We start from the raw sequence: 15,008 nt of genomic DNA, 5'->3' as shown, positions 1-15,008 counted from the left end.
TGTGAAACAAAGCGCACAGCGCCTTGGATGCTTTTGAAAAAACAAATTCAACCAACATGAATAGGCTTGGGGGAAAAACAGCCCTCCCTTCAAACAGCTTTTAATGAAGCTTCTCGTGGCCTCGCGGGTCCCCAGCACCGTTTTTGTAGCTCCCCACTCGCTCCGGCATCACCCCCTTAGGCATCCCCAGCACGTGCACGGGACACGGGGACAAGGCACCCGCTGTGACAGCAGTGCCCGCGGCCACCCCTTGCACACACAGCCCCGACACAGCTCGGGGAACAGGGACAACCCCAAATAAAGCCCCACGGAGCCAGGATATTCGCTGACAGAGGAGCACGGGTGGTGTAAAAGCGAGCGTCAGCTGCGCTATCAATCACGGCCGGCCGCCGGCTGGGCTCAATGCTTTATTGTTCTAATAATTGTGCAGACACGTGGAAGGGGGAGCCTCGACACCGGCTGTTTGTTTGAGTAGCCGTTTCCTGCCCTGCTTTCCGTCAGGAGGCCACATCCCGAGGCCTGGCGGGGCTGGAGACCCCCGGGACCCCACCACCGCCAGGCCCGGGGCAGCCCTGCTTGGGTGGACGTGGTCTCAGGGTTTAGGAACCACCACATCCCAAACTTGACACTCCTCGAGCATCAGGGCATTACCTGAGGTTAAGACCAAGCGGGAAGAAGGCAGGACAACAGCTCTCCAGGGCTCAGGGGCAGCACGGGCCTAGCTTCAGGGCCTGCGGAGCGGCCCGAAATGCAGGCCCCGGCCTGGGCCCGTTCTGCAGAACAATGTGAAGGCACCCCTGCCTTTCCAGGCCAGCACGTTAGAGAAAAAACCTTAATATCTCAGCTCCCATGGCAAGAATAAGCCCACAATGAATGTGGTATTATCTGCTAGCAAAGCAGCAGCTTCCCACCAAGGCTGGAATTTCCATCTCGGTTTGGCAGGCACAGGGCTATGAAATGATTACTGTGTTTACTTTTCCTTTGCTAACTATAAAATCCCATTCCACTGCCCTGCCAAGAATGACTGAAGCTAATAAAATTCAGGCATTTGGAAGAAAGCAATAATAAACTTCCCTTTTGGGGCCTTTATGATGAAATTTCCCCACTCCAATCAGAGATTATGCTGTATTCATGAACACCAGTGATGTCTCCAAGTGCACCTAGATCGACTCAAATCAATATTTAGCTTTTCTAGAGACTATAAGCCTTTCTTCATGTGGCTGCTGAAGGCTGGATCATTGAACGGCACAGCTACAAGAAGCCTTTGAAAACACAGCTTGCAAGTAGAAGGCAGCATATATGCGTGTATACATATATACGAATGCAGATTGTTCAATTACTTAAACTGTGAAAAATATAGAGACACGGAACACGTATGTATAATTTACATACCCCCCAAATATATTGGAAGCTATTAACAGAACAGTCTATACATTTAATCACATACCTGCATGTTCTCCAGTAGCTTTTAACACTTGGAGGCTCCTGTGTTTATGTCTGCCACTCGCCTGCCGCCGAGGCAGGAACATGTTAGCTGCTGGGGGCTATCTGCCCTACGTCATACCTGCGATTGCTGGCACGAGATAAAATGAGGCAGACCTGAAAAACAGGCTGAAATAAAAGCCTGCGCTTGCTTTGGTCCCGTAACCACGTGGGCCGGCCTGCTTTGCGCCAGGCGATGGCTCTCTCCTCAGCAGCCACGGGAAGGCCGACATCCCAGGCGGCGGCCAGAAGGCAGGAGAGGAGCTATCAGTGCTCCTCCTCAGGGAGGAAGAAACCAGCCATGCCCGCTGCCAGCACACCGGCAGGGGAGGAGAAGTGCCCGGCAGGCAGCGGAGAAGCTGGCTGCGGTGAGCACCGTGGGCTCTGCAGCCTGGGGCACCCCTGAGGACACAGCGGAGGCTCCAGTGCCACAGGCTGGGAGCTCGTCGAGCTGTCTGAGCAGACAAACTGTCCCCCGAGCACCGTGCCTAAGGGAAGGCCCGACCAGAAACTAGCACAAGCACAGCCCAGGAGGAAGGCAGAGAGCTCGCACAGATGATGCTTGGTCAAAGATGACCAGAGACAATCACAACCAGATGCGTATCAGGACCATGAGGAGGTGCCCCAGGTCATTTCACCCCTCGCTGCTTCTCCCCCCTTCATTCCTGCCTCGGATTGACCAAATCACGGGGCAGGACGGAGCACGGTGCTCCTGCCCCAAGCCAGCTCTGCAGCTGGGTAAAAGCACGTTTCCAAGGGCAGAGGGAACAGGCTCCACCGCGTTCTCAGTCTTTATCCTCTCGGAGAAAGGTGCCAAGAATTAGAATTACATTTTTTGAGAGCAGCAGAACAAGCCAAGGGCCTGTCAGCTTGTCCTAAAACAACCCCTCTGCTCGCAGAGCAGGCAGCCAGCATTCCTGACACACACAAGTGTCCATCGGCCCCTCGCCCCCCCCTGCAGCACAAAGCTGCAATGCATTTTGTCATGGAGCAAGCCAGCAAACCCTCCGACTGTTCTCTGCCTAGAACGCAGCCAAAGAGTTTTTACATTTAAAAAGCAGGTTTGGGTCCAAAAAGCAAGGAGGTTTTCAGAGTGATTATAACGAGGGCCTTTGGCACTCGACGGCTCCTCTCGTTATCGACGCTGAGGGTGCTGTTAGGAGATGAGGCTCCACGAAGCACGGAGGTGAAGTTCCCGAGCTTCAGCAAGGGCTGTTGCCATGTTCAATATGTTATTACAGCTCCCAGCACCACAGGCACAGAGAGCAGCAACTCCTCGCTGCCAAATCCATCTCTGAAATCACTCCCCCACTCCATCCCCTCCAGCAACAGCAGGCAAACACCATCGATCGCTGCTGCAGCTCCGGCGCTTTCCGCCCAGCGCGGCGGTGGAAGGATTCAGCACGAAATGCCCTCCTCCTCAGAAAGGCAGCACGCAAAATTAATCTGATCAGTGTCACAACTCGCTGGCTTTTGTTGCATGAGTCAGAACTGTGGATTTACTGCATTTCATAATGATGGAAAAGTACAGCCGGGCAGATGTGCTAGGTGCTGTACGCTCACGGCAGCGATGCCGAAGCGCTCCCAGGGCCTCTCGAAGCCCCTTGGCGAGGAGGGGAGCGCAGCCGTGCTGACTGAGGGAGCCCAGCTTCATCTGTGATAAGATGTACGTGCTTGGGAGACGGTAATAATTTCCTGCTGCCTCATCGTTTGCACGAACTGGGCAGATCCCATGGAAGAATCACACACCCCATCCCGGAGCACGATGCCTCCGGAGCGAGCTGCGGCGCACACAGCCCTCTGCCAGCAGATTAGAAGCGAAGAATCCCAAAATCGGGCTGAAACTGCAGGGGGCAAGAGAAACAGCCAGAATGTCACAGCCTCTCGCTACCAGGACTGAATTTGTTCCTGGAAATGTGCGCCAGGCGTGGGTTTCTTTCCGCCCCAACTGCTCAAAACCTGACATTTCTGACTGACCGTGGGCGGCCGGCACCAGCGGGCAGCACAGCCCTCGTCACCTGCGCTGCTCCTCGCCTCCCAGCCAGGGCACAGCTCCTGACACCAGCCCCAGCTCCTCAGCTCCACCTGAGGGCTCAAAGTTAAACAGCAAACTAGCTCTGGCTATCGCTTTCAGGAAATAACAGCAGGGCACATAACAATCCTTGCTGTTAAAGAAAAAATGGGCTTCAAAAGCATTTTACTCCGTAACAGATGTACAAACACTTCAAAGACAGGGAAAAAAAAACCAACAATCACTGTGAATCCATGCAGCACACAGCTCGCCAGGCTGCCCTGCTGCAAGCACAGCCACTGGCTGTATTTCTTCCAATTACAGGGGTGAAGCATAGGAACTCAGGGGACTTTCTTTCCCCCAAGCAGATCGGGGAGATGTCACACTACGTGAGCCTTGTAACATTGGCCGAATGGAACAAAAAATGTATGTAAACGACAAAGCAAGTTCCCAGGGAGCAGCCGGCCTCGTCCTGCTGCCTTCTCAGTTTGAAAGGCAATTTAAGAGGTCGTTTCGGATGTCGATGAGCACAAAGGAGCCGGAGGAAGCAAGGCCCAGCCACCTGCGCTCGAGGCACGACCGGTTCACCTGCGGGTTTCCAGTGGCAGCAGGACTGGAGCAGCCGGGCAGAGGACAGCCAGCTGGGAGAAGGTCGAGCTCACTTCTTACACCTCATCTCCAGGGCGTTTCTGCAGCTCACGAGGGCTTCCCCTGCCATGCCCACATCTCTTGGGCCATAGCTCAGCTTTTTGCCCACGCGTGGCACTGCCCAACCCTCCCGGATGCGATGCTCCTCCAGCTGCTTGGTGCCTCGGGTGCCTGTCCCTCGGTGAGCAGCAGGGGCTGCTGACAAGCCCTCGCAGCTCTCCAGCTTGGCGAGGGGCGATGAACCAACCTCCTGTACCCACCACGAGTGCCAGACACTTTGCACAAGGCGGCCGCGTGCTGCCCGACGTGTGTGCTCATGCACAGGTGGGCAGGGCTGACGCACACCCGTGTCCTGTTGGAAACGGTCTTCTGGGGAGGGAGGAGAAGGCAGAGGAGAGAGGAACCCAGCCAGAAGTGTTTGCAGCGTGACAGCATGAACAATGCAAATATTTCAGCTTTTAAATATGTTTGGAATAACCGAGAATGACAACATCTCCCTCATCTTCCCAGAAATAGCTTTGAATCATTGCTGCCCTAACGCAAAGTCCTCCCCCACCCCACAGGATCATTTCTGCAATTCGATTTTTATCAGGCACAAGACAACAGCGTGAGCAGCCGCGTGGCAGATGGGTGGATGCTCGGCGTGCTGTGTTGGGGTGCTCCTACAGCTCTCCAGCTCGACAGCCCCATGCCGCTCACTCCTGCTGGATGCCCAACAGCACCACCAGTTTGGGACCGGTTGGTCCTGGGGGAAGCCCCGAGCATGTTCCGGAGAAGGCAGCTGCAAAGGGAGTTGGTAAGAAACGCTGCTCCCTGCTGGGGAAGGGGGACAGAAGAAGTGGTGAAACACTTGAGGCATTTTCACCTGTCGCAGGGCAGGGAGCTGGAAGTATTTGGGGTGTCCTCTCTCCATCGGGAGCCTGATCTCCTGTGGCTCAGCACTGCAAGGCTGTGGCCACCGTGCCTTGGGATCCCCTGCCTGGGCACAGAGTCTGCGGCCTTTCCCTGCCCACCAGGGTAAATCTGACAAGGAGAAAAGCCCCACATCACCACTGGCTCCCCAGCTTCATCAACAGCCCCACCAACAAGCCCGGAGCTGTTTTTGCCAAGCGCAAACCAACCCGGGGAGAGGAAGGGAGAGCCCCGTGCAATCCATGCCACGGGCTGGGAGGCTACGGGAGGAGGACACGCGCCCAGGGAGGGCCGAGGCTCGCAGCTCTGCTCTATCACCCAGCCGCTTCGTGCCATTGTTCCACGGCAATAAATCTGGGGAGGCACTGGGATCCAGCTCCGCTTTTTGCGGGGAGAAGAGGCCAGAGCTTGGGAGGGGGAGCCCGAGCCGCCCAGCTGATGCGAGCACGCTGCCGTCGCCTCGCTTCTCCTCGCTCGCTCCCTCGCAGGTCGCCGTGCTCAGCAAGTTTGCGAGCCCCACTCCTACACATCCTGCTCGAGCGCCGCAGCTCGCCGAGTTCAAAGCGCTGCTGAGCTTCCACCCCCTCCGCTCCCCTCCCCCTGCGCTGGATTACTCAATTAGAGATTATGCCTCTGCCAGCTCCCTCCTAGCCAAGTGGGGCCTCTGCCAAGGTCAACACAAGTTCCAGCCAGTTTCATTAATAACTGTGAGACCAGCCCACTGGAAACTCTGAGAGGTTAATCCCAGCAACAGATCAATGTTCCCATAACAAAGCCACGCAGAAAGCACGGAGCGGAGAGGAGCCTGGTGATTTACCAGCCCGGCTAGCGGCGCTGGGATCGGAGGCACCCACCTCCCCTCGCCTTGCAGACTGGGTCCCAGCCAGCGCCGAGTCCCCCCAGCACCTCCCCGAGCTGAAGCCAGGCAAAACCCTTGCAGGAGGGAAGCTGCAGCCTCTGCAACCCCTGCTTTTGGAGTCCCCAGCCCCAAATCCCTCCCAAACCCTGGCACATTTGGCAAGGAAGGGAGCAGGGAGCAGGAACAGGGCTCCCAAAAGGCTCCTGCAGTGCCCTCGGTGCATGGCAGGGGTAGGAGAGCAGGGGCTGGCCGAGCGCCCTCCCACCGCACCGCAGAGCTCCAGGAGCTTGTTGGAAACGGGGCTCTGCAATGGGCAGCCGGTGTGAAATTTGGCATGCACGGTGCTGGCTGCAACGCATCATTAAAAATGCATTTTAAACATGTTAATTCAGCCTTTTTTTTTTCCTCAATTAATTGCTTTTAAAGCTACATTAATGTGCATCAAAGCATAATGCCCTTTGCCCTAATTTCTGCTTGCCATATATATTTCCTGGCCTTGCTGCTGCCTGTTCCTTGAGTCCCACCTTCTCTTTTCCTATCCCAGCTTCCAGTGCACAGCGCCACACAAACATTCATGCAGAAAGGGAAGAAATTAAAACCCCCCAACAATGTAAAGCCGAGTCCGAGCACCACCACCACACGGCCTGTTAACAGCCTTTTTCCACCGCTAGCTGTTAACTCTTGTACAAAAGAGGGAAGTGGCATTGTCCCTGCTACAGACGGGGAAATCTGAGACACAGAAAGGGGAAGAGACTTACCCGGTGACCAGCGGCCTGCCAGGGCGGACACGGCAGCGAGGTTCGGGTTTCCTGCGCCCAGCCCCGTAGCCGTGATCCCACAGGGCTCCCCGGCAGCACGGCCCTGCCGGAGCAACGGGCTCCAAGAAGTGCAGCCAGCCAGCCTGGCGAGGGGACTACATGCAGATCACGCCTGACTCACATCCTATAGGAAGAGCAGCGAGCCACATACGTGGTGGAAAAGCAGTCTCAGAAATGGGAAGAGCAAGTGGAAGCGCAGAGGGAATAAAAAGAGGTGGAAGGGAAGGGGAGAAGCAGGACTGGCCCCCGGCTCTGCGGAGCAGCGAGCAGGCTCTGCGCAGCCAGGCGCAGCACGCTGACCCGGGGCAGCACCGCCCGCAGCACCAGCACGCGCGGATGCACAGAGACAGGGCATCACGCAGACACACGGCTGGCCTGCTGGGGAGCAGCCGGCTCTGTTCTTATCTGGCGTTACGTGACAAAGGTCCGTGGCTTTGTTGGAGAACACGCAGACGCCACCGAGGGTCCTGGGAGCCAGCTCCAGCACCTCTGCCAAGAGCACGGCCGGCAAATCCGCGGCACGGCAGCTCTTCGGCAAGGCTCCCATCCGTGCTCGCAGTGATAGAAAAAGCAATTCTGCTTTACTTGTGCCTGGCTATTCTCAGCTAGCTCACGGGAGCACCTTCTTGGAGGCAATGTCAGCCCATGCCAGCACAGAGGGCATGGAGGGGATTTCATTTCTCGTCCCCCCACGCAGCCTCAGCTCACCTGGCTCCATCCAGCAGCAGCAGCAGCAGCGGGCTCAGTGCCCTGCAGCAACGTGACAGCCACCTCGCCTCCAGAGAAAGAGATGCTCAAGTGGGGAAAAGCAGGCAGGAAGACAGCCTTCTGATTCTGGCTTGAAAAGAAATATGAGTGCTCAAGGATATGAGCAAACCAAGGTTCATACGAGCAGGTAATGTTCTTTCTGCTACAACAACTGCGACTTTGCTGTAAAGCTGCTGCTTTTGAGAGGCTCACTGCCCCCAAAGCATGCCTGTTTTCTCCAGACGTACGGAGCTGATCTAATAACAGACATCGCCTTCGCCTTACAAACCCATCCTTACTTAAGTGAGGCTGCTGTTATCCGGAACGGGGTAAAAGGGGCCCGGCTGTATTTGGGAAAGACAGATGAGGAAGCGATGAATAAAAGCCATAAAGGGTCTACTTCTTTTCTGGGGGTGTTAATGGGAAAAACTCCAGAATCTGTTACCCAGATTTGCCACGTCAATTACTTTGTTAGTGTTCACAGCACAGCTCAGGGCCCAAACCAATGGCCTTGGAAGTGTACAGGGCTGTGTTACTTCTCCCCGGGGCTGACAGGGGCCGATAAGCCCCCCAAAAAAAGGCAGAAACCCCCTATAAAAGTGGTGCTGGCTGGGGAGCGCTCTGCTGGGCAACATTTAGCTCCATCCCTAAAACCACCACAAAGAGCACTCCTGGCACCGATGAATAAACGGAGCTCCTCGCAACGCCGTGACTGCAGCACCGTGGAATGGGGTGAGGGGTAAGCGGATGACTCCTAGGACACTGTTTAAGTAAGCACCAGTGTGTTTGGTAATACTCGCCTCACGTGGTGCGTTTTACCCCAAGAGCTCAAACAGTTTGCAAAGCTGCCCTAGATAAAGAATCGACTGCCTCCGTCACGCACTGAGTCAGCAGCGGAGGCAGGAATAGCACCTCTCTCTCTCTCTCTCTCTCTCTCTGTCTCTCTCTGTTCCAGGCTGCATGCTCCCATCGCTGGTCCAGGCATCCTGCATCTGCTCCGACCACCGTGCAGCTTGCGGGGCTCCAGCAACACCCTGTGCCCACGGGGAGGGAGCGAAGCTCATGGAAGGACCCTGAGAGCAGGTGGATGGGATGAGAGAGCAGGGAGATGAAGGTGCTGCTAGAAGCAAAGCAAGGGCCAGCATCTGCTGGAGGAGGCAGAGTAGCTGCTGGAAGGGAGGCACCGTGCTGTCTCGTTTTAGGAGGTCACACCAGACACGCAGAGCGACTAACAGCAGTGATGGAGCCCTGCGCAGCTGCTCGTCAGGTCTTTATCAGCTATTGCTGCTGCTGGCTGAGCACGGAGGCAAAAAGGAGATTTAGACGTGTAAACAGCCCAGATATGCACACGTCCAGAGCTCACGGCCAAGGATCAGTCCCAGTTCTCAACCCTTCCCCTGGACGAGCACACCAAGAGCACATCCTCAAACAGGCTCAGAGCGATGCACGGATTAACTGCACGAGCTTTATCACAACCCTCATGTCCAAAAGCAGTTTGTAAGGATGGCTGCTCAGTAATGAAGCCAGAAGACTGCTATTAACCCAACTTCCAAAGCTGCAAAGGCAGCGAGACCTTCCGAGGGGTGGTTTTGCACCCCAGGCTTGCCTGCTGCTCCCAGCCACTTAACAGCGCCGAGATCAGCCTGGTCTCACAGCATCCGCAGTCAAACTCACTCTGGAAACAGCCCTGCCAGTTTTGTGCTCCACTCAGACACTTCCCAACCATTTCTTCCTCTTCCCAGGCTTAGAAATTACAAATGACTCCGCTAAAAGCATAATCTTGTCCTGCTGAATTGTCTCGCCCAGCTTTCTCACTCTCTTTCATTAACAAATGTTTTAAGCCCCATAAAATGCATGTAATTCTTGGAAACGTGTCACAGACCAAGAAGTAAATGCAGCCCCTCGACTCGGCAACTAATGCCTCAAGAGTGGCTTTGCCTATTAGGAACAAATAGCTGAGACAATACGTGGTTTTCCGGTGAGAAGCAGCACAGAACTGCTGATGGAAATAATGTGCAGACAGAAAAGCTGTCCTGGTTTCCTCACGTCTTTGGAGAGAGGATATTTTTTTGTCTCAGGGCCAACAGTTTATTCTCCCCATCAGCCACCCAGCCCAGCATCCGCAGAGAACCCTCCCCGGTTCAGCGCCACCGCGGTGCGGCTCGCGGCTAGGGGCAGCAGGCTCCCAGCTGGGCTCGGCGCCGCCTCATCAAGATGCAGCTCCGAGGGAGCAGCAAAAACGGAATGGAAAAGGGCCACGGCCCCTCAGAGGCATCTTTTCCAAGGCAACACGCTATCGAGAGCGAAAGGAGGGAGAGCTGAAGTGTCTGGTGCGTTTTTCATTTCGCGGTTCAAACGCGGCTCTTCGGCAGCAGCAGCTCGGCCACCGCAGCCCTCTCCTCCGAGGAATGTGCCCACGCCTCCCTCAGAATCCGAATCCTTATTTTCCCCAGGTTAAACCTCCTTCTCACTCAGGACAGCCTCACATCGTGCCCACCAAGCCCATTAGGGGAGAAGTCTGAATATCCTGGCACTGCCAAGCAGAGCTGCTTGCCCACAGGTTACTGCAGCAGCTCCCGCGGTGATACAGGAAAACATCCCTCTCACCCTGGGTAAGGCTGCCAGCCTCCCTTCCCTTTTACTGGCAGCTCAGAAAGCTCCAAAGCCCACCCTGCAGCTGCATTAATCCCCAGTGCCCACGGTGCTGGAGCCCCACAGCAGCACCTTCCTGCCAGCCACGAACGCATCCGAGCTCAGGGCAAAGCCAAAGCCAACTTACCCCGACAGCACACAGCTAAATCCGAACAGGCACCCGAGCACGAGATTTTTCTCTGCACTATTCATCACACATGCAGAGGAGACAATTGCATGTAAACAATTTGCTGCGTTACATGAGACTAAGGCAAGGGAGGCTTTCCTGGGGAAGATTATATTAAGGAACCACCAGCAACCAATTCCAGCCCTTCAAACACCAATATTAAATAAAAGAGATGTGATAAATGAGAAAGGTCAAATAAAAATCAAATCAAGGCACAGCATCCAGAAAAGCCGGACACGACCAACCCTAATTCAGCCAACAGGAACTTCCCAAACGCTCTGGTGCATTTAATAGCCTGGTAAACACAGGCCCATGACTATAATGGTTGAGGAGAAAACCCTATATGCCTTCCTTTTCCCCCAAACTGTCCCCCCCATCTCACTGAATGCCATCCAACAACGCCGAGCTCCGTATGACGCACCAGGAACCACCACCTACAGGGATTTCAGCAGCGGCAGAGCCCCAAAGACCCCTCTGCACAAGGCAGGGATCCCGAAGTGCAGAGCTCCCGCAGCGCTGTCCCCGTACCTTTGAGAGATCCTCAGTCCCTGCCTGCTGGCTCTGGTTCAGCAGAGGCGAGTGCCGCAGCAGCGGGTCCTGCAGCAGATCCAGGCGCGGCCGCTTCGTTTCAATGAACTCCAGGTCTGACGGCTTGGTCAGGTCGGAGAGATAGGAATGCGCCTCGGTCCTCAGGTGCAGCTCCTGAGATCTGGGGACAGAGAGGAAAGGAGACTTGAGAAAACAGGCACCAGGCTCCAAGACACGAGCCCTTCGGGCAGGACAGAGGGCTCACCCGTCTCCCGAAGGAGGGATGAAGCATCTCGTACCAAAGACGACATCCCGAGGAAGAAACGCACCCTCCTCTGCGGCTGGAGGGTAGGGATTTATTTCCTCAAACGGAGGAGGACCGAAAGGGGCCACGTGCAGCTGCGCGTACCCGACACAGACCTGGCAAGCCATCGAGGTGTTACCCAGCGATAGCAGCGGTACTGAGTACTCACATCAGGCCCAAACGTCTTTTCACCTGTTAAATGCGACGCAGTTGGTAATACCTGGAAACTGTTTTGTGTTTTTTTTAAACAAGCATAAAACTTTTTGTAGCTCTGCGTTTCCTAGCAGGATTCTCCTGTGGGAGCTGTAAAGGGATCCTACAAAAATACACTAAACCTTTTACTATGCCCAAGGATCAGCTTCGCTGAAGCAGCTCCAAAGGTGTTTTTAACACCTCATGCAGATGTCTCTCTTAAAAATTAAAATGAAACACAGAAGATTCAAACCTTGGAAAAAAAAAAAAAAAAAAAAAAAAAAAAAGGCTTTTTTTCTTTTTCTCCCTTAAGCAAGACTGTTGGAGTCCTCCTGAGCTGTGTGGTGCCAGCATCCTCCCAGCCACCAAAGGACGAGCTGATGCCTTTGATGCTACTCAAAGGAGAGGGAGGGAGGGAGGCGTTTTGTCAAGGGCAAGCACAGCAGATGGGGGTCTTGTATGGGGCTCGGCCCCCACCCACAGACAGGGACTGCTGACTCCCAGTTTTACCTAGCTCATTAAACACCTCGTGGAGGAGGACAGCAAGGGAAGGAGCCAGAGCCCTCTGAAGGCAGTGGAATCCCCCCAGAGGCTGTCAGGGCTCTGGACCGCATCGGAGGAGGTGGCACCTGGCACAAACCTCCTTCCTGGGCACCTTCCTGGGGAGCACGCACAGCCGCTGTGCTCCCCTACCAAACCCTGCCCAGCTCTGGGCATGTGAGCCACGGCTGCTTCTGTCTCACCCACTCTTTTTATTTTTTTATTTTTTACTTTTTTTCCATTTAAACACCAGCACTGGTCCCAAAGCACGCGCAGGCCAACCTCTGCTGCTGTGGGTTTGGCACAGGCGCGCCGCGCTGAGAGTCGGGCCCAGCTTGCTGCTGACACACAGAAACAGAATCTGGCTCGTCCTCTTCCTCCTTCCCCGCAGAAAGGGGATGGGAGAGCAGGGAGCCTCTGCTTTTGCCACTCAAACCCCGAGCCGCGGGCACACAGAGCGAGCACACAACCAATGCAGGCTGAGAGCAGAGCAGCCCCTCGGTTTGGCACTGAACACAGCTCACCTGCACGCTCTCCCGCTCCAAACGCACAACTTTCCTCAGCAAGCCCAGAACCATCCCGTGGCACCTCTCGAGTTTCCTGCTGGCTTGCCCCAACCCCTTGTGCAAACCCTGCCCGCCCGCAGCTGCACGCCGCCGATTCAGGCCCTGCTGCAAAGCCCGGTAACAATGAGCAACTGTTGAGCTGGGCAGGTGTTAAAATATTCCAACACCCAAGGCTCTACTGTACCACGGCAATTAAAAATCAGATGGATTTATTTTCACTTCTCCCCCTCCCATTTTTTATTTTTTTTTTTATTATTTTTAAAGGCTGTGTTACCAAGAAGCTGCTAATTGATGCAGGACAGCTCCCAGACCTGCCAGGAGCGCGCTGCAACGCGCTGCACCCAACGCACGTGGCTTTAAGGCAAGGGCACCGCTCGGCTTCGTGGAGGCAGTTTACTTACAGTGAGGCTGGGGCCATGCCGGGGAGAACAGCTGCAGCGTTGCAGGGTGCTGTTTTATTTCCATTTCCACATCCACTGGAGCTGTTAGCTCCGTGCACTGGAATTTCCAGCCGCTCCCAGGATGACTTTGCCCGGCACAACCCGCCCAGCCTGTCCCGGCTGCGAGCAGAAAGGCTCCTGCTTGAAGCCTTCACACCTTTCACTCCTCACATCCTCACCCGCAGCCGGCTCCTTCCAACCCACTTTTACGCAGCGGTGACGTTGCCATCAGCATAAAAACAGCCCTGCCTAACACACCACCGTCCCGTTACACCGAGCCTGGGGTTTCGCTGCGTTTTCCAACCAGTTCCCACCTGGCTGCCGTACTCCAGAGATCCCTACTTGGCTGAAGAGAAAGAGAGTTTGTAATTGCAGGGGAGTTAGGCCTCATTAAGTGAAATAAAACAAACGCCAGCGTTAATTACGAAGCGGGGCGGGTCAGTCCTCACCTGGAAGCCTTCCCCACGAACCCAACTCGACCTGCAGGAGCAGAGCAGCCTGCTGATGCACCAGGGTTAGGGTTTGCCCTCGTGCCCAGCCGTCTGCACGCAGCTCTGCTTTGAGCCAGAAGCTTGGGATGACCCGAGATGAGACCTTTGGTTTATTGCTAATCTAAAAAGTTAATTGCCCACCGCCAGCTGCAGAGCCGGGTGACTCACAGACCAAGTCTCTTCCCCAGCAGATCCTGGCGTAAATGGCTGGAATCGTGCAGCTGCAAGGTGCTCAGCACAGCCTGGGAAAACACCGCCTGCCACGTCGTGCCTACAGCAGAACCATCTGAGCACAAAACGGGTTAAAAAGGGGTTGGAGTGCTAGCTGGGTATAAAGGAGGCTGAGCGCATCCATCACCTGGGAGAGAGGCTCCAAGCAGACATTCCGAGCTGCCCTCGGGGAGTTTGTAGGAGCAGCCCTGATTAGATCTAAATGGAGCTTACCTTTATCTTCCTTACTTTGCTGAAGCTAAATCACAGGGAAATGGGCAAGTACAAACTTTTCCTGAGGTCAAAGAGAAGCTTCCCACCCCCTTAACCCACCTCGGGAGCACTGCCCTGCTCTGCAGAGCAGCACACCCCCTCCTTTCTTCAGATCTTCCCCTTCTCCACTCCTCCAAGAAGCCAAAGGTGGCAGCAGCAGGCAGACCCCGAAGCAGAAGCCCCCTCTGACTTCACCCAGACTTGTCCTCAGCACCAGGGGCTCCCAACACCAACAGGAGCTCCAGGCAGGCTCCCACCAACTTCCCAGCAAGGCTGCATTTTAAGTTTTGCTTCCATCCACAAATATTGCTCCCTACATCACAGGGCCAAAGACAGGCAGGTGGGAAAACTGGCTCTCGCCGACTCTTGGAACAAGAGCGAAGGTAAACGATAGCCTCGCTGCAGCTGTTTATTTCCTCTGGCTGAGATGGTTTGGTGGGAAACGGTCTCCAAAAATAAGTCTAAAAAAAAATATCTCCAGCCCCCACAGGTACAGACAGACAATAAAATGAGCGAGCACTACAGAAAACCACCAGTGCTGCAGTGAATTATTTATAGCCAATGCTAAGATTTGCAAGAGGTTTCAGCGAGCTCTTTATGGCCAATGATATCCAGAGCAGGAGACCGGGCAAATTGAGACCTGTTAAAGAGAGAAACCAGAGGGTTCGTAGGAGCAAACCTGCCACCAGGCAGCTAGAAAAACACGCAGGGGGCCGGCTGATATATTCCCTCTGTCATACAGCTGGAGAGGGAGGGGGGGAGAAAAAAAAAACAGCACGACTTGTCTGGGTAGGGAAGGTGGAGTTCTCACGCCCTGAGCCACGTCTGCCAGCAGCAGGGCTGTGTCTTCACAAGCAGAAGGTGCAGGACGGCCCCGAGCAGGACGCTCTGCTCACCGCGATGCTCCAGGACACCAGCTCGAGCCCTGCAGGTCCCTGCTGCCAGGAGGTTTCCCCCAGCGTGTCCTCGCCGTGCTCCTGCATTCCCGCACACACGGGCAGGCGGCTGAGCTTCGGCAGCCCCACGTCAACCCCTCAGCCAACTTCTTCCGAGCCAACTGCGATCTGATGGGAGCAGATGCTTTATTTTAAAACGTGCATATTTAAGCGGGCCTGAATTATTCATGGCCAGGACCAGCAGAAAAGCTTCAGCGCCGTACCACAGAGCAG

The 15,008-nt window shown here is 55.2% G+C and overlaps 1 protein-coding gene across 11 annotated transcripts in view; it reads right to left on the bottom strand.

The window, feature by feature from the left end:
• Positions 1-15,008, bottom strand: part of NCOR2 (nuclear receptor corepressor 2) — a 223,944-nt gene that overhangs the window by 127,639 nt on the left and 81,297 nt on the right. For all 11 annotated transcript variants that reach the window (XM_084539360.1, XM_084539364.1, XM_084539369.1 and 8 more), the window contains one exon: positions 10,824-11,004. In XM_084539360.1, coding sequence (XP_084395486.1) covers positions 10,824-11,004 — 181 coding nt within the window. The remainder of the gene's footprint in view (positions 1-10,823; positions 11,005-15,008) is intronic.

Source organism: Aythya ferina, assembly GCF_964211825.1.
Source record: "Aythya ferina genome assembly, chromosome: 17".
Classification (NCBI taxonomy): domain Eukaryota; kingdom Metazoa; phylum Chordata; class Aves; order Anseriformes; family Anatidae; genus Aythya; species Aythya ferina.
This window is presented reverse-complemented; position numbering and strand designations above follow the sequence as displayed.